Below are 20,114 nucleotides of genomic sequence, written 5' to 3'. Positions count from 1 at the left end.
GACCCTCACTTAAGAAGGTGTGCACGTGACACGTTTTATGCCCTGAGGCCATTTCTGCCATTGCGTATGCATGAACGCGCGCGCATGTATGCAGTATAAATACGATTTACGACCCAGTTGTCCGCTTAGTCATCGCTACGAAGCGTAGTGGATTATCGCCTCATCGTTTTGAATAATGCCCAGGGCACATGTTGAGGAACATATCTTTTTGGGCCGCGGCTGTGAAACCCGGAAAACATTTTAGAATATAAAATAATCGACCGTTGAAAACCTGCACGCTGTGCAACTTTACTTGTTTTCGAAATAGCGGATGACGGTTCTCCGTCCTCAAGTTCCCGTCTGTTCGTTGGAGTAAAATGTTCAGGATATTTCCCTCTAATATCCTCTTAAGGAGTTTGGCATGGAGAGTAAATGTTTGGAACAGTGCACTTTCATTATACAACTTTTATTCTCTAGTGTATATTACAAATTGAAGTAACAATAGGGTAGTTTTCATTAGTGAGGAGTAAATTCTTGCAAAGTACGTACGCGTACCAGTTAAAATGTATCAAACTATATCTGTTAGGTTCTACACACATTAGCACTTCACCATTTGGCCTAAATATGGCAAATTTTTACAAAATATACAATAATAAATTTCTAGTAAGTATGTCCTATCAGTGAGTATTTGAGATAAAACTAATACAGCCATTTATTGAGTAAAAAGTAACTTTCGATTTCACGAAATTCGACATGTATCATTGTCTTTTTCATTTTTATCGACGATGGAAAAAGAGGCATTTAAGCTGTATATTATAAATTTAAGTCCGTAAAACTGATTAAAAAGGAAAGGGGATTCGCGTATAAGAGAAACTTGGCGGTCGACGCTACAGAATTCTACATGCGTTTTTGATAACATTTTTCTTTTTTTTGTGTTTGTGGGGCTTTAAGACGATGGTTCCGTTGTGGTTTTTGGAAGTATGACTAGGGCTAAAGGCACCTAAAAAGAAAACATTACTTATAGCTTCAAAGGTTGTATCGTGATTTTGTCTCACCCAACTTACTTATTGTGAGGGCGTTGTGGTGCATCGCGGGCTGGCGGATAGAGAAGTAGTCTCCGGGTAGGGTACAGTCGTCCTCCCGAGGATCCCTGAGTTCAGCAAGACAACGTTGAGCAAGGTGGCGGAACACAGCTGAGACGTTTACGTCTTCTTTAACGGAAGTGCGAACTAAGCGGCAACCGAGGGCTCGGGCCAGGAGTTCAGCTTCTTCGCTGTAAAAATTTAAATCTTTTTACGTTCCCAAACTTCGTAATGACGAACATGCCGCATGACGAATTACAAAGAACCGAACATTTAGAAACAGGTTTGCAAATCCTGCGGGTTTTTTGCCCCGTCCAAATTTTCTGTGTGGTTCATTTATTTTTTTTTTTTACGACCAAGTGTTCAGGCCTGTACGAAGCTTAAAGCGAGTGCACATTTTAATTGTGCTGCTGAGCAGTTAATCAAAACGAGTCGAAGTAAACTTTTCGTGTAAAAGGAGGAATTAATTGAAATATCTGAGTTTTCATAGTAATTATCTTCCAGTTCAGGTAGCTAGTGAGAACTTCGCGCTGTGTTCGCACTGCGAAAGCTGACAATGCGGCTGTAGCACTTGGACGTGCTCCTGGTTAATAACAAAGTAACGAACTCATGAACTGTTCAATATGCTCGTGGATGATAACCATGATGTGAATAAATCTTCTTTTTTTATCATTTCGAAAAGTTTAAATTTTTATCATTCAAAATACATTTTTAAAATTTTTACAACTTCTATCATGTTACGATTTGAGACAACGTTGAATTTTTCTGGACAGTTTGGCGGATCTCATTCTAATTGGCCCAAAAGCACCCGCATTTTTTAATTTTTAAATTGGGTTCCTTATCTCTTAGTATTGTCGCATTTAGCAGATATTTGCATCTAGGACAAGAAAATATTGTACATTTTTTAAAATTTTTATTAGAAGTATTTTTTAAATTTAATTTCAAAATCGAAAGTTGGAAAGTCTACAGACTTCCTTCGTTTTGGACTTCACTTATTTTCCTAAAATGGTAATTAAATAACGACACAAACTTACGGATTCACCACGCTTTGATCCAGGAGATCGATTTTATTTTGAACTATGACAGTGGGGATTTCGCCGCATTCGTTTTCGACCTGAAAGACAAGAAGGCGTTATAAATAATTTTTAAATTTCAAATGAACGTGTTTGAAAACAACGAGTGAACTGTGCAACTTGTGAAAAGTGCTGTGCCGACTACATTGCAACGATAAAAATACCTGCGTGAGCACCTACAGCCTTGCGGTAAGTAGATTGTACCGCACTGGAAGCAGTGCGGTAACTATTACGGTAAGAACAGTCATGGTGTGCGATAATGTCGCTTTACCGCAAACCACTTTATTTTTTAAACTGATCAATTTCAACAGTTTCAAAATTTCACAGAATTGACATGGGAGTTAAAGGATTTTATACGTACAATCGGTGTGGTACTTGATGCAACACCTGTTATGTAACATATTATTATTTCCTTCGTTGCTTTTAACAAAGGGAACTTTGTTCATCTCTTGTTTTATCACTAAAAGTCACATATTTAATCGTTCTCAACGCGTTTGTTCTATTACAGATGATCACGACTTCTGGCACTTCGCATACGGTCATCTGCTTGAGCCTTGTTAAATCTCCAAAACATCTCCAGATATCCGGAAAAAGCCGAAATTTTGCAAAATCAGTGTTTCCTTTCAGCCTTATAGATAAGTAAGTAATTGGCGCTTTGCCTTCCCGTACAAAATGGTGGAATTTCCATCCAACGTTTCGAGGTCATGCCACCATCATCAATTTTACGTTCCTAAGTTCGAGCTATTTTAAATGGCAATTTACCAAAATGGCATCCAAAAATCCGATGCACATTTTCCTAGTCTGCCTAGGGAATTTTATTCCCTATGGGATTAACACTTAAGGAGAATATGGGGCTCGATATGTGTCCTATCAACTATTGCTGTAGGTGGAAGATCCTAACCTGCCCCGATTTTTGTAAATTGTCTTTCGATACGACTCTGTCCTTCGGCATTTTAATTTTAAATTAGCTCACTTTAATTTCATTTAAAAAGCGAGTTTTCTTCTGCAAAGACAAGAAATGTTCCAATAGAGGTATTTAAGATTGGTTTTCCTTATAAAACGAATGTGACAATGATGGCATTGACCATATAAAATGGATACTTAACACGGCTGTACCAAGTCCGTACTATCCATTTTATGCGCTAAATGCCGAGCCATTTTAGCCGAAACATCTTTATGTTGCTGCTTATCTTATGGCACTTAATTTGATCTTGCTTATCCGTAACGTAAAACTTATACTACCTGTTATTATCGACCCATAAAACCCTGAAGATGAAGTAACGGTGGCAGCCATCAAGTAAAGGGGTCAGTAACTTTCACGATGTAATTGAAATTTACAATAATTAAAAACTGATCTTATGAAAAGTCAGAGCTTAAATTTAAAACCATAAAAGCTCTAGTGCGAGACTATTAACGTTTACTAGTGTGGTGTTATATCGTTTAAGAATTCTTGCGGGATTTGCAAAGCAGAACGACATCGTTTTTTTATTCATCTCATGCTTTGTTAATTTAAGGCAAATAATAAGATTTTGATTATTTATTGAAAACTATACAGTATCCTCGGATTAAAGCGTACTGCTTGCGAGTCAACGACGCCAGCCGATCGGAAGGGGCATCGGTAGTCCGTCTCCCTCGCACTCACCTAATCGCCCGATTGCCTCTTGCTCGCACTCGCTGAAACTCCGTGCGAATGGCGGCGAAATAGGTACGGCATAAGGCAAGAAGCGTATTTGACGAAAAGCTTTATACAGAGTGCTCGTAAAAATTGATTTCTTGAAACAAGCCTGATTTATTAAAAAATGTTATTTAGTCGATAATTTGAAGGAACAAAGAGATTCGAATAATATAAGAGTAGTTAGAAAACTACCTTCATTTACAATCCATGTTGATGGACCTTAAGATAATGAAAGACCCTTACGGTGTTATTATTACCTACAATTTTCATTGCTACCTCAATCAGAAAGTCATTTTGGGAAATATTTCGATGATAGGGCCCTTATGGAGGGCCACATCTCAGTAGCTCCATCGAACCAATGTTTACAGGAACTTTTCTGGCTCTGCTTCTACCTCCTTACGTTTTGCACCGGCGTTTCCAAACACCCCGTATATCTATCACGCTTCTGAAGCAAAAACGACGAGGCAGCTCTACTGTGGTGTCTCTCTTCTAACTCGACTAACTATGACGAGTATGTACTAATTCTAGCCCGACTACAGAGTTTCTCCTTTGTACATTAAACAGATTTCGCCCTCAAATTATCGAGAAAAGGCATAAAAAACCATCCAGAAACTTCTGGCACTGGTTGTTCACATTATCAGGAATTCTTGGGGCCTCGCTGGCCGGCCGATCTGGTCGCGTCAGCAGTTTGCGCACAGGGTGGTCCCATAGAAGTGTTGCTCTTTTCACAACGTTATATTGTGGTTGTATCGGATTTCATAGGTACGTCCTGAAAATATTCTCTCATACCTTCAAGTAATATTCTGAAGAACTGTTATAAAACCCGTTCAAGTGACGATCATTGGCTGGATAAAAAATAATTTAGAGTCATTTGCCATGAAAACAATAACAAGTTAAAGTCATCGCTTTCTTCTAAAGATCATGGCGCAGTATCTCCCGGTAGAATTTCAACTTTGAAGATAAATCTGTGTTTCTGCGAATCCCCTGAAAGCGCACGATTGTCTGAATTCAAACGAATCAGAAATAATACAACATTATTTCTCCGTTAGCTTCTCTTAGCTGGTATGAAGACATCTCCAACCGCAGGGAATCTGTTGAGTTTTATTCCGTCTGTACATAATTTCAGGAATTTTTCCTAATCATAAACAACCATAAAAGTTTGCCATAAAACCAACGTAAACGTCAACTAAGCCATTCCTCTGCTAAATGTATACGGACACATGCGATCATGTTCCGGAACATTGCCCGTTACGTGTAATGCTCTCTGAGAGCGAATCAGTTAATTGTGAGCTAACAATGGAGAATTACCATAAGTTACCATACCACGCAAGAAAAACTCTTGACTCGATGTCTAGGGGCTTCTATATTATTATAATTTTAATAGATAATTTTATTTAACGTCAATGAGCTTTAATTTTTTTTATTAATAATAGGCAACAGGTTTCGAGTCATCTTTAATTCCAGGGACGTCCTTCCACTATATGCACGGTTGGGTTCACTTTAATGAGCATTTAACTAACTAATTAATAGTAACAATAAATTCTGCAGGTGCGGATTTGTTGAAGGCTGAGAGCTAAGATTAATACTTTACTACCGCGACTAAGAAATATTAAATGGCAAGCGGTTAATAATTCAGATTAATGGACATACTTTGAGTTTCCAAGAATGGGCGGCTTCGAAGGAATCCCTGTCAGTGGTGGAAAAAGCTAAAACACAGGCTTGAGCTCCTCTGTAATACGCTTTGGTAATGGCATCAAATTCTTCTTGTCCTGCGGTGTCCCATAACATGAGTCGGACATCTTCATCGTCCACTCTAAAAAAAAAATAAGCCTCCCTGTCAGCGAAATCTAAAAAGGTGATGCGACATGCTCGTTTTTAGAAAACTATGGAAGCTTCAGTAAGTAACGTGGATCTCTGGCATCGATCCCTTCGTGAGCTTTTACACGTTAATTATCTGTCTCTGATGTTCAGGGGTTTCATCCGAGATATTCAAGTAAATGTTTTCGTTTATGTTAGCAGGTTTGTAGCTCTGTTAACAGATGGGAAAAACGTGTAAGAAACGATTAGCGGTGCGTCATTAAAATGTTTGGGCGGGGGAATACGGGGCACAGGTCCCGCTAGGTTCTTGCAATCAGTTTGCATATCTAACGAAGTAGGACCTAAAAAATGACCTTACGTTCCGAATTTAAGTCAAATGTCTCGTAAATTTCGAGAGCTGTAGATAAAAAAAAACGTTTGCAGGTGCAAACTTGTTTTTCTATGTCTCGGAAATGGGACAGTTCGCATTTGCGCTTTTCCAATTTGTTCGATTCGCCTTTTTCTCGATCATAGAACATTCTGCTCGAGTTCAGTTAATTGGTTTTGGGGACTTTCTGCACATTAAGAAATCGAACTTACGCCCTAAAAGCGAAGCCAGCCAGTGGCAATTTTCCATACGAAGCGGCATTTCACTACATTTTTTTTTTTAAGAAAAATAGCGAACAATAAGTTGATTGTTTATCAACCAATTTTACTACAAATCGATTTTCGAGTGCCGTTTCATCACTTGGCACGGACGAACCACGAAACCACGGCACGCAGGCACTGCGGTAAACGTACGAATCGCAGACAATTCGAAATCAACTTGATGAGTAGCTGTGTTCAACTTTTTATTCACGTCACAAAACGTAACAATTGAGAGTTGCGTTACGCAAAATGACAAGTCATATAAGCTAAATATGTTAAAAAAGAACGAAGATATATTTGAATGTCTAGACGTAAGCGCGGCGTTTGCGCGGTTGCCGCCTGATTTGCTGACGTTTTGGTTGAATTTTTGGCGGCAAAAATTTGCTTTTTCGAGCACCGAAACAGGGCTCTTCGTTATTTATTACGGGTGTTCTCCTCGTTATTGCCGGTATAACGTTCAAGCTTTTAAACGGTCGGTGTAAGGGGCTGGCAGCGTTTCTGCTACATATTAATTTTGAATAGATGTGGCATCGCTGCTGATACGACGCGCATAGTTACGCGAATTCAACCATTCATACAACTGTCCGATATTGTAATAATATTCCTATATCGATTTGGAGTATTGATAAGTTTTATCATATTTCAACGCATTCGATGGCGTATAGGAACCCTGTTCCCTTCAAGAATTTCCTAAAACAACTTGGTTCCGTCCCATTTCCAAGTCTTGCCCCTTTAGATGACTATTCGAAACATCGTCCGTTACACCTTTGGTTCTCAAGGAGATTCAGGTATTAACTTTACTCCCAGCTGGCAAGCTGGCAAAAACTCATTGGCCTAAAATAGTTTTCTACCGGTTGGTTGCAAAACAAATTTCCACCAACGGTGCTTAATGTACTTTTGGAAGTTCTCAATAGATGCGAACACACGTATGGATGTTCACAGGATCGTAAATCGCAGACGGCTTTCCTAAGTCCATTATCGTCGCCAAGGCCGTGTTCCCACGTACTCTCCAAACGCTGAACTCGGGTCTTCAAAAATTTGATGCGGTCAGAGGAGAGCCAACTTCTGATTCACCAGATCTAGAAAATATCTCTTTTCCGCCGAGCCAAAGCCCATTTGAAGCCGGCAAGGATTCCCTGGCGTTTTCTGCAACACTGGAATGCTCGATTATGAATCAAATTAGAGCTCGGTTTACAGAATGAGCAAGTCGGCGAAGATAATTCGAAGAATGCTCCCGCACCCATAAGCTTTCGCGTATCTAAGAATAATATTCCAGGGCATTCTGGCTACTTATTTTTAAAACTAATCAAAGGTCTAACACGCAAGTAGGTCATTTCGTAAACAGCCACAAGTCAAGGAAGTAAATTAAAGTGAATAATTAAAGAACAGGCATGCGGCCAAGGAACACATACGCTTGTCCATTTTCTTTGTAAATTGCTCTCTTATGTTGTTCAAATGGGACATAACGTCGTTGAAATTTAAAACGAATCGTTTTATGAGCTGCTTAAAAAATTTGAAATGACACACAAATGCAAGTTCCAGCCAGGTTCGGTTATTGAATTAACTCCGAGTGCCAAAAAATCATTTTGATTTCCAGTGGCTTTGAAATTGGGATAAACCGACACTTCAGCGGTGAAATTTCATGTATTACTAACTAATGGAACTGTATTTCCTTACAAAATCAATGTACTTACTCAATTTGTCTTTCTAAAAAGTCCACTCCAATTGTCTTCTTATAGTCTTTGGTGAAGGTTCCCTTGCAGTATCGCTGAATCATGCTAGACTTGCCTACTCCGCCATTGCCCACGATCACCACCTTCAATTAAACAACTAGTAAGTGTTGACTCCTCCTTTCAGATTAAATAACTAGATTTCATTATTTACATATAGCTACACGAAACAGCATTTAATTAAATTTTTTGAAGGCTCTGACATGTTCCCAGAGGCGGTATGCAAATTGCCCTAATAACTACCTTGACAGCAAGTTTTAATGAGAAACCGTTAGCATTGAATATTCAAAGGGTTCTTGTACGTTCCTTGGTTTAGATTAATAGCGATCGAATAATTAGTCGATACTTTTTGTATGAAATTTAGCCTTTCTAGGAAACGGGACAACAAGTTCATAGAAGATCACGTTTTCCACTGGGAAAGGCACAGAATCAGTGAAGAAATGGAAGTTTTTCCCTGAAGGAAGTGAGCTCTTTTAGAGTTTCAGCAAATTTGTGCACACGGCATTGTGTATCCGCAAATTATTCGTTGCATTTATAATTAAACAAAGTAAACCTCTGAAATGTCGATCGCCTGCAAGCTATTCCTTCTGATGCCAGTGCATTTTCTGAACTTACTTTCTCGTCGCTTCTCTCTGTTAAGTATGGTTTTGTACACCAATAAACTTAATCCCCCTCCCCGTACGAAAAAAAAAATCCAAGAGCCTTAGGTCGGGACTTCGCGGTGGCCGCCCGTATCAAAAAATTATTAAATAAAAATCGTAACTACGGCAATGGACGCGATAAAGTTAATTGAGTTACTGTGATTCGGGAGGCGAAATAAGTTCATGCTCCAATGCCCACAACGAAAGTCCTTGGAAAACAACACTGACCAGACTCAGCCGCTTTCGGCCACTAAGATGCAACTCAGGTGCAGAAATGTATTCTATGATGAGGTGATGAGAAGAAATCTTTTCAGTGTATTTAAATATTTACTCTATACTCAGAAATAATGTAAAACTCTGCGTAATGTACGCGAATCCATGCAAAAATAATTATTATTTCGTGGTGATATAACTAAAGAAGCTCTTGAATTTGGTGCGTGAGCGTTTTAAGCACCGTGGAAAGATGATTATTTTTATATGAATTATTCATGTATTACACCCGCATTTATAAAATTTCTGAGCTTACAAAGAAATATGTAAATGTCTCCCAGAGACTCACACATGTGTCTTCCTTGAGTGCCACTCGTCATTGGTAACCTGCGAGATAATGGTTTGCAGCCTGCTAACTGCATAAATGAATTGTTGTGGTACGTAAGCACGACATTTAAATTACGATTTTGTATGATATGTATGAATGAAATGTTATGGGACTAATGTTAAGATATACTTCACCGGTCTATTATCATGGAGAGTCGATCGGGATGCGGGACGCAATAGGGTGGCCGCCAAGGTCGACAGATTTGAACCCTTTACATTTTTTTGGGGGATTTTTTTTTGAAGAGTTTAACAAAAAAAAGGGATAAAACTGATACTGCGATATATCTGTTCGTGTATTAAGATGTATTTTGCATAGTGTGCATGACCTGCAACAGGAATGTAATGACCGCCTCCACTGCAGATCCTTAAAAGAAAACTAAATCGATGTATTGGAGAGTTCGTTGCTCTGGTTCATCATACCAGTACATTTATTTTGGGAAAATGCTTCATGAAATTTAACTTGAATTATTCAGATCATTCGAACATGAAACAACAACCGAGCGATCCCCATTTAAAAGATCAACTTAGCTGGCAGTTGTATATTTTTCCGGAAGCACGCTCAAACGATTTGGATAAAATCGCTTTATTCCCAAGATTTTTTTGCATAAATATAATTAATACACTCTATAAAAAAACATGAAGTTGCGTCCAGTTTTTCAGTTACAGGGTGTTGGAAATTTAAATGGGAAGTGCGTTATCCGCCCATAACACTCGACAAGAAATTGGTTAAAGTAGCGATTCGATAACTCACCTTAAGGGCGACCTCTAGCTCCTCCTCCCGCATGTCAGACTCGGTGCCCAAAAAGGGCACCGGAGCTCATGGCTCTGCCTCTAGCAGTTCCCACGTACTGCCCATCGGGACTCTGAAACAACGAAATCTAATTTTAAACTATATTTCTCAACGTTTAGGAAAAACTTGAAATCAAATAAAGATAAAGCTTTAATCGTCCATCGTTAAAACTACAAGTTAAAGTAAAGAGACTTGATACGGTAGATGAGGCACGTTTTAGTACCCCACTGTTGGTGTGACTGGGTGTTAATAAGTCTGATAAAAGCACGTTCTGGTGGGTAACTGAGCATTTGTTGTGAAAATGGTGCGCGTTGCTATTACTATGATGGATGTGTAACGTGAGGGAATTCGACGCTGATTGAGGAATAATGCGGCAAACCGGAAATACATAAGCGACTACTTCCGAAATAAAATTTTCTTTTTTTTTTTTATTTCAAGACTTTTCCGAAACTTAAAACGTCGTTTCTCAGAACTCGTAAAATATTAACATTCGAAAATTGGCCGATTGGAATATGTAAATTTTGAAAAGTCGAGCATGCGCCTCGACCCAAAGCAATCTATACGAGCGCCGTAAAGATACGTCGCAGCGTGCCACAATCGTCGGATGATGCAGGCACAATAGAAATGTGTGTGCATGTCTTGTCCGAATCAAATATTAAAAATTTTTCCGTGTAGGTTGTCCAAATCAGGATCTCGTAGTGAACACTGTGACTGACCTTGTCCTTCGGTCTCGGACACTGACCTACCTACGGGGAAAATTACGTATGAGGCTGAGATACTGCAAATATAAAAAGTATTTACACACTCGGAAATGTAAAATAACATTATGCTTGTACCTACTGTACATGCATGCTCTCTTGTATTCTCAATTGCCCGGAGGGCCATTAGTTAAATATCTTTTTATCGATGTTAGTCGTCGAGATTCACATACATTACAATAAGAAATGAGCGTTCGGAAGAAACGACCATTCAAGGTTTCCTTTTTAGTTTCTGAGCACTACCATATACAGAGCGTCCGGAAAGGGCGTGCCGCAAATTCCAGGGGTTATAGAGAGGGCTCAAATAATGCTAGTATTATATATATATATATATATATAGAAAAAAAATCCTAATGACCTTTGTTACCAACTTATCGGTTCTCAAAGTAGAGATCTTAACTTAAAAAAAGTAACTTCGCTGAACCTTTCAAACAATTGTCATGGTAACAGTGCCAGCTGGGCAGTTGAAACGGCTCACGGTCGTACTTGCTTCCATAGGGCCATGTTTCAAGGGGCCAGGAAGTAACGTGCGCTTACATGAACGGAGCGCTCCTTAATCTCCATAACTCGTATGGTGTCTGAACTAATTTTTTTCATTCCTCTTTTGTGTTTAGAAATGTGTATCTTAATTCAAGGGCAAGGCGTCACCGAGTTCCTAGGCCTTTTTGCCGTGGAAAAGTCCCCTTTGCCGAAAACACGGAGGGCACCGTTCAGAGCTTCTAAGCATGCGCGCCGAACCGACATTTGAAGGAGACTTGTTGAAGAAAGTACATAAGTGATGTTAGGGATGAGTTGCTTAATGCGGTTATGCGCCGATGGCAAATTTAACTATCGGTTAAAAGCACTGAAAAGGAACGGTGGTGGGTTTAAGGTAACGCGTCTGAGTATGTCAGGGAGAGGGCTTTGAGCAGCTCAGCCAGTTTCCATTGAAGATTTCGAACTCCCAGCGATCGCCACGAAGACCTCGAGCTTTGCAAGTGATGCTGCAAAGTTTTCGTGTCGGTTTCGTACCGTCGTAAGTACAAACTTGCATCTACGTAGGTACATACAAATTCGAAAAGTTATCCGCTTCGCTTCGTGTTAGTTTTATAACCGTAGCATAACTATGAACTAACCGATATCCGGTTTCCAAGCCAATCTGCAAGATTAAGGCTAACTGGTGTAAACATCACACCATGATGGATCGTTCAAACAAACGGCAACAAACTCCGATTAAATTTCGATCCGGCCTTCAATGTATCGGATTCAATTACAACACTTTCATATAGCTTTAGATATGGCCGGATTAACCCATTTAAGTTCTATTTATAATTTTATAGTTTCTTTAAGTGCAGTTTGCCTCAACCCGATATCAAGGCGCATTATGAAAGGTGCCTTATCTGCTTGAGATGTTCTTGAACTTACTCGAGGTAATGATGGACAATTACTGCAAGAACGTCCCACTTCCTGCAAGCGTTTAAGGTTAAGCGTCAGAAAGTGCAGGTTCGAGAAGATTTGCGTGATATTGAATGACCCTTTAAGTACCTTTAGTTAAGTACCTGAAGAAATCAATTTGTTATAAATGCGTCGCTGTTAGGGCCTTGCTGCGCAGGAATCGACGTGTGACGAATGGCTGTTAGCGTACATACAGTGTGGTTCGTTTCGGACGGAAACCCCCTTGTCACTTTCGTGGTTATAACTCGATTTCAAAGAGCTAAGGCCCAAAAGGCAGAGAATAAAAAGTTCTATTTATGCCGTAAAAATCGTTTTCTAGCTCACTTGAGCCAGGCGTACTACAACTGCTTTTCTACGTTAAAAATCGGAAAAAGAGATTAAAGATATATTTTTTTTAATAAACGCGCAACTATATTCAGCATTCTTTAAAAAGAGTTTAAACCAAATTTCATTCAAAAAAAATTATTAACCATTTTAGAGAATTTTTTTCTAGAGTTGGAAACGATATTATTTTCTCAAGTTAATCATAAAAAAAATTCAAACGAATTGAATCGAACGCTAAACATCATACGAATTTTCCTTTAAGTGGAAATGTAGATGGTTTAATTTTCCAGAATTTTTTCAGCAAGAGGTGACGAGCGCTTTGGGGGATTTGCCCTCGCCTATTTGAGACCCATTTTCAATTAGATGCCAGTCCTCTCCACAATTCTACTTTCGTGGGACAATATTTAAATTCGCATTACTCCGTCAATCGAAAGGCCTCCTAAACCTCCCGATTTCACGTCATCGGATTTTTGTCTGCGCGGCACCATCACGAATAAAGTTTACAAATCGCCTCCTCACGACATTGAAGATCTTCGAAGCCGCATGCGCGAAGCTTGTAGGAAATCACTCAGCAACAATTGAAAAATGTCTAAAGGAACATTTTAAAAAGATACAACAAATGTGTTGAATTAAAGCTGGTGGAAGCTTTCAAGCTTTAGTTTATTTATTTTACTTTTTATTTGGTTTTCTGTATATTTTTATGTGTATGAAAATGAGTTATAATAGACTTCGGTCGGGGGAATTGGAAAACGGTTTTTCTAGGATGTATAGAGCTTTTCATTCTCCATGTTTTGAGTCTTAGATCTTTGCGATCGCGCTACGGGGTTCGAAAAAAGTTACAGGGGTGTTTTCGTCTCAAGTGAGCCGCGCTGTATGAGTAAAGTCGATGCAGAAATTGCTAAATAATTATGATAAATTGCAGAAATTGCAATGAATTACAAATATGATGTCCGGGAACACAATGAAAATTCTATTGTAAGAGCCGATGTTTACATAAGAAATCTAATTGTGTTCATCATTGCTGAGCCTGCCTTCGTAGAACACAGAGTTCTAGGTTATCGGGACAATTATCCGTGAGTTATTTTTAATTGATATTACAAGTTTTCTCCCACGTTTTCGTATTAAGGGACCGAAATAATCGGAAAACTAAGCCACAATTTGTTTCCGTATTTATTAATAGGACTGGGCCAGGATGTGTATTCTAAACGCCACTACAAAGTGGAGTTCGTTGTTTCACATGTTTTTTTCATACGTTTATGTAACGCTGAGAACAGGCTTAATTAACGAGAAAGCCGGTGCGATGGACTACGCAACGTAAGTCCTACCCTGGATAAGGTTCCGATAAAGAAAAAAAAAACATTAATTAATAACATTTGCCTGTCTTAGGCCAATTTCCGTTAAAGTTCGAAGGGAAAGTCCGTGACGCACGATATCGTTATCAAAGGGGTCGTTTAGCTGACCAATAAAGTCGCGTTGCGGCAACGCAACACACACTAAACGTCTTAAGTAAATTATGCGCGAACCGTGTACGTAGACGCAAACTGGGCGAAAAAACCACGGATTCAACCGTAGCGCACATGGTAGATTTTTTTCGCATCAGGATAGAGCCGCAAGCGCTGCGCGTGAGCGCACTCGCCACCTGCTCATGCGTGTTGACCTCAGCAACATAAATTTATCTTCAGCAATGTTCCCGTCACATACGAATCTGGATTTAAACATAATATTGTCACTTCCATTCACTCTCACGTTATTCTAGTTGCGATTAAACATTTAAATGAGTCTAAATGCGAAGTCGTTGATTCACGAATTATAAATTGGAAAACAGTCAAAATGATAGCCCCAGGTGTTCTAGTGTTATCGCCATGATTTTACACCTTGACGAACAGATGTCTCACTTACTTTCTCCTTTTTTGGTGTTTTGAAGGCGTGAAAAGGAATTTAGTTAGGAATAAAGACATATTTTGCCTAATGGACTTATACGATTGCGATTGGCCACTACAGATAGATAGATAATGATATTGTCATTTACAATTTAAATTTGTATTCAGCTGCAATCATTCATTGCAACCAATGGAATGCTTGCAAGGCAAATTTGCTCGCAATTTATCATTTTGCAATTTTATTGCCTGTTTCATATTCATTGTGTCAACTACTCATAAACGTTAAAAATGCCAACTATATTCGCAGTATTATCTCTTTAAAATCGTCAAATTTCATAACGCAAAGTTAACGCAGGGCAACGGATGAGGCAGTGTGCTGCGCAATTTTCGTACGCATCTCTTACGTCACCTAACGTATACGCACGGTGGCCTTCAGAACTAACTGAAAATGTGGAGTTTCAGAAATCCTGAGATTACTTGCCTGTTCTCTATAAGAAATATAACAAATTTTTGCTAAAAGTATTTACAGTAAATCGTAGAATTCATCGAGCGTATAATATACTGGGAGTCTCATTTGAAAAATTTGAGTAATGAGCCTTTGAACGCGACCTAACAAATAGTTTTCATATACAGGTGGTGGAAAAATTTCATATTTTGCCTCGTATTTTACGTTTTTCCTCACATATGTTTTGAGTTCATTTTTTCAAATATCGCCCACCTACGTTCTTCACGATCATGTACTATCAATGCTTCGTATCTTTTTCTGAAACACCCTGTATGAATTGTGAGACCAGACTTAACTTCCTTCGTCGACTCTGTAGCTTTTGGGTTTCTCGCAGTATTTTCCCATCTGTCATCGTCTTTTCGGAGATTTTGGAAAAATGCCTGCGCATGCGAATTGAGAATGTAAAGGGAGTAAGGAAAGAAAGTAATCATTTGGTTTAGTTATCAACTAACTGAAGGAATTAGTAACATTTAATCGAAATTCCTAAAGCAAAATTAAGTATGAACGAACACAAAGTTACAAAAACTGTGTGTACGCATGTCGACAATGTTGTGTCTCTGACCACGGGTCTATTAGCATTTCTTCATTATTTCTCAAATTAGTAGGCTTCCCTGAAGTATCTTCAAAAAGATATGTTAGATCCTGTATACATTATTCCGTATACAGGGTGGTCCTCCGGGAAGTCCCTCGATCGACTGCGGGAAAACCATAATTTGGAAACATCTGAAACTGCGGGGACATACCTAATTCGTTGGGGAACACGCGTCAAAAATATTTTCAAAATGGCGGCCCTTCACAAGTAGATGTCGACCCGTTTATTTTAAATGGAACGCCCTGTATTTTATTACATTTTCGGGCTAAAAGGTGTTCGGAATTCATCGTTGAGTCCAAAAATGCAATAAAATATAGGGCGTTCCGTTTAAAATAAGCGAGCTAATCTACTGGTGAAGGGCCGCCATCTTGAAGATATCTTCGACGCGTGTCCCTCGACGACTTAGGTGTATCCCCGCATTTTTAGATTTTTACGTATCATGGTTTTCCCGCGATCGATCGAGGGACTTCCCGGAGGATCACCCTGTATATATTATATTAAGGTTGAATTTCGCATAATTTTTACAATCCCTCGAGACACAATTTCACTAAGTGATCAATAAACGGTGATAAACTTCCTTAAATTTGAGCACCCGAGGAAGCCTTTCGCTTCATTCTTTGGCTTCCGACTGCTCGCATCTTCGGGTGACATTTAATTCCAGATACCACGCGTAGCTGTGAGGTCAGTCTGAAGGAATTTCTTGACGAATGGACGAATGCGCTGCGGCAAGTGGGGAAATCCGATCTTGGAATCGAAGTTTAACTGTTAGTTCGCGGACTATGCTTAAAGCTACTCTTGATAAAACGTGAAAATTCACCAACTTAGACTAGGAACTATGCCGCTAGTTTAAATTCACCGTTTTACAGGGCACAATACAATATACCACTTAACGTTAAATAACTGTGATTCATATAATGATGGAATAAATCCCAGCAAAGGATTTACATTCTTTTGTTAAATAACTAATCAAAAACTAATCTCATTAATATCGAGCACACTCACGAGATATTCACGATAATTACATAATTCGACATAGCTCATTCTATTTATGAACTTTTCATAACGTCACGGCAATTAATCTGCTCTAAATTAATTTATGGATTATAGTTATCCATGCTGCGGTCACTTATAAATTAAACTCGGACTAACAGAACATGCTGGATATTTATGCGACATTAAGTCCAACCAGCGAGTATTAGCATGTTATGCAAGTAATTCAAAAAAGTAATATATCATAAAGTATAAGAGAGAAACAGCAGGTGTTTATGATTGCAACATGCTTGTGAAATTAAGTGCAATCTCAAAGAAACTAAATGTAAGAAGATGCATATGGATTAAGTATTGTTGAATCCGCAGGAAATCGGTATTACCGAGAGTTATTTCAGTTAACTGTATTGACGTATCCCGAGGCTTGCCAAGCAGTGCCAAGTCTGCAGGAACAATATTTATTTGCTGCTGATTGCATGTCTCAACAGCAGAGCCCTCAGCATATTCCGATAGTCACGATACAGATTTTTCATTTCGTGTCACAATACGTATCGGCACACGAAAAATGGCGATCGCAAATTGAGCAAATACTTCTTCCTTTCGATTAATTAATTTACGCGTGTTGCTAATTAGCAGGGACATGCACGTGTGGAAGAAAACAGGAAACGTTAGATAACTCAAGATCTAAATGTGATCCGAAAAGTGAGCGCCGAAACATGTGCCCCATGATGTTGTACACGTTACGTAATTTTATGCAATTGTGTACCGCATGTACGGTTCTGGAAAAGACGTACATACGTATGATACTATACAGGGTGTCGCGGAAACATTGGTGCTAATTAGTAGGGGGTGAAACAGCGTTGGAAAATAATGCGGTTAAGCTCAACTTGTCTTATGCAAAACTTGGCCCTTTTCGATTTACAGGGTGTTAAAACAATAATTATAATTTTTTTGTAATTTGTCGATAAGTCTTACATTTTGCAAGTTTTTAACATTGAATTTCTCCAAGGGGGGGGGGGGGCGCAACAAATCTATCTACAATATCTATTTTTAACTAGCGCATAAGTGGCGCCACCTACGTCGCACATGTATTTGTAAACATTAACATAGCTTTTTGAGTACACCTCGTAGAGTAATTTTTTGTATAAATTTGGAAAGGGTAGATACCTTCCCGACGAACAGGTACAGCTAAGTCTCGAACTGTTTACGAGATACTTTCGGGTGCGTATGCCATGAGTTCGTCGACAACAAGTTATTAAAGCAGCGCCGTGCTTGAAACACCGAAGAAACGTATCTTTAGGATATGTGAAAAACTCGTCGTTAAAGTATTATAAACTAATTTGACATTTTTTTATTTAAATAATTTCAATCAAACCGGAACTTACCCAACTTAATTTCAATGCTAAAATCGTAAAAAGAATACTACAATCACATAAAAGTACATTTTCAGAATGTTGGCCGTCCGCTTCAATACAAATGGTTATTCAGTACAAAATACAAAAATCGAAAAGTATTACTACTAGGAAACTATAGCGCATGCGCCGGAAAATGCAGCCGAAAATACCGCGAAAACCGTTCGAGATGCGTACGTTTCTTAGCACTTTCTTTTCTCTGGAAAAGTGTCTACTCCTTCCAAATTTACACAAAAAATTAATCTACGAGGTTTACTTAAAAAGTTATGTTAGTTTTTCCAAATACGTGTACGGCCTAGGTGGCGCTACCTACACTTTAGTTAAAAATAGATATTGTAGACCGATTTGTCGTACCCAAAACCGCCCCTATGCAAAATTTAATCTCAAAAATTTGCAAAATGCATTATTTATCGACAAATAGCAAAAAAATTATAATTGTTTTAACAACCTGTAAATCGAAAAGGACCAAGTTCTGCATAAGACAAGGTCAGCTTGACCGCATTGTTTTCCAACGCTGTTTCACCCCCTACTAATTTGTACCAACGTTTTTGGGACGCCTTGTATAGGTACGTATGTACAACTTATATGCAGGTACATACGCTTTATGGGTTCCTAGAAAATCAGCCGTGTTAAGGACGATATATACACTTTCGTGGCTGAAAATGGTTTAAAATGGACATTTTTTTAAGTTACTGCTGACCATGATTTTCATTTAAAACAAAAAAATTAAGGCGGTTTTTGACAAAAGGGCACGTCGCGGCAAAAACTAAGCACGCCACTGGAATCTAATCGAAAAAGTGCCTTAAGAATGTTTTTTTTTTGACTTCAAAGTTGTCCTAAGCAAAAAACTTATGAGTAATTTTGAAAACAGCCGAAATTCGAAAAACGACCTTTAGCGCCATGGACCGCAAAGATACCAAAATGCGGTTTTCGCCGTTAATACTTCCTCAAAAGACGAACCCTTGACACGTATGCCAGTTTCTCCCCGTCTAGCCGGGAAATGGCATTTTCCTGCCGAGATCCTCCCCACCATCTACATGAGGTTATACAACATTTAGACCTGTTCCGGCATTTTCGTGGAATACATTTCCTTCAATTTTTAATAAGCTCGTGACCTTCGGTCCTCCGGGCACAACGGAGGACAGTCATTCTGAAGATTGCAGGAGTGCTCAACGAGACTTGATCGAACGGACGTGATCCTAAACCTCCTTGCTATCACTCGAAATTGATGAAAAGTACACAAACAACTCATGAACATCTGTGATTTTCAAAGAAAGTAACAAATTGAGGATGAAATTGTAGCACCACGAGAAGCAAACATTTCCTCAATCACCGTGCAAGACTGAGCGAGGTACCGAAGAGACGATTCGTCTGCTTATGTAAACATGTTGTTTTAATGTATTTGACGGGATGTTCATTAATGTCCACATAAAATCGTCTCTACTTGGAGGTAAGAATTTAATGATTACGAAGAGAAATTGAGAGATACGCCACGGGTGGCATTGAAATCTTTAAATTCGCATGGCTCTCCCGAGACTGCAGGAATCCTCTCGGAGGCAGTCGCAAGGTTAAGCCCTTGCACGAGCAGTACCTCCTCGACAATTACGTGACTCGTTCCTGCTGATATTGGAAATGTTTAATTGGCAATTAAAGGTAGACGCAAACAATTCCAGCATTTCCGGACACCATCCAGATACGTCCGAACATAATTAAACTCACTTGTGCGTTAAGAATAATTTATTATGTGCGCTCCTCGGCGCAATTCCTTATTCTCGCAAAATGTGTCGATGCAAAGACATGAAGAATGTTAATCGTTTGCAAGAAAACAATTAGCAAGAAGACGTTTCCTATTAAGAAGTACCAACGATATCGCGCATTTACTTTCCTCACTCGGTATCAGTGAGGAATGCACATTATTATTTTACCGTTTTGCATATAGCAGGCAAAATTTGTATTTAAGTATAATAGTGAATTAATTGGTAATAGCTTGTATTAGTTACGCACACGCGCCATTGCCCAGATGCGATTAACACTCAGATTGACTGCTATTTCCTCCAAGTGAAAGAAGATGATGTTATTTTCAAACCGACAGCAGATATTGCAGTTTTGAAAACTATTTATATACAGGGGCATTCCACATTTCACTAACGGTTCGCGTTATTATATATTAATAAGCAGAAATTGACGGTTTTAAGCTTGCAGCAAGCTGC

The 20,114-nt window shown here is 38.9% G+C and overlaps 1 protein-coding gene across 7 annotated transcripts in view; it reads right to left on the bottom strand.

Moving 5' to 3' along the window:
- Nucleotides 1-429: 429 nt before the first annotated feature.
- Nucleotides 430-20,114, bottom strand: part of Rab23 (RAS oncogene family member Rab23) — a 46,547-nt gene continuing 26,862 nt past the window's right edge. For 6 of the 7 annotated variants that reach the window (XM_066286349.1, XM_066286350.1, XM_066286351.1 and 3 more), the window contains 6 exons: nt 9,974-10,085; nt 7,949-8,070; nt 5,460-5,622; nt 2,096-2,175; nt 1,044-1,252; nt 430-979 (listed from right to left, as the gene is read on the bottom strand). In XM_066286349.1, coding sequence (XP_066142446.1) covers nt 867-979; nt 1,044-1,252; nt 2,096-2,175; nt 5,460-5,622; nt 7,949-8,070; nt 9,974-10,006 — 720 coding nt within the window. In that variant the 5' untranslated portion in view covers nt 10,007-10,085 and the 3' untranslated portion in view covers nt 430-866. Of the gene's footprint in view, nt 980-1,043; nt 1,253-2,095; nt 2,176-5,459; nt 5,623-7,948; nt 8,071-9,973; nt 10,086-20,114 lie in introns of those variants that run through there. The other variant, XM_066286345.1, reaches the window with a different exon arrangement.

This window comes from Euwallacea fornicatus, chromosome 10, assembly GCF_040115645.1.
Source record: "Euwallacea fornicatus isolate EFF26 chromosome 10, ASM4011564v1, whole genome shotgun sequence".
In the NCBI taxonomy this organism is placed as follows: domain Eukaryota; kingdom Metazoa; phylum Arthropoda; class Insecta; order Coleoptera; family Curculionidae; genus Euwallacea; species Euwallacea fornicatus.
This window is presented reverse-complemented; position numbering and strand designations above follow the sequence as displayed.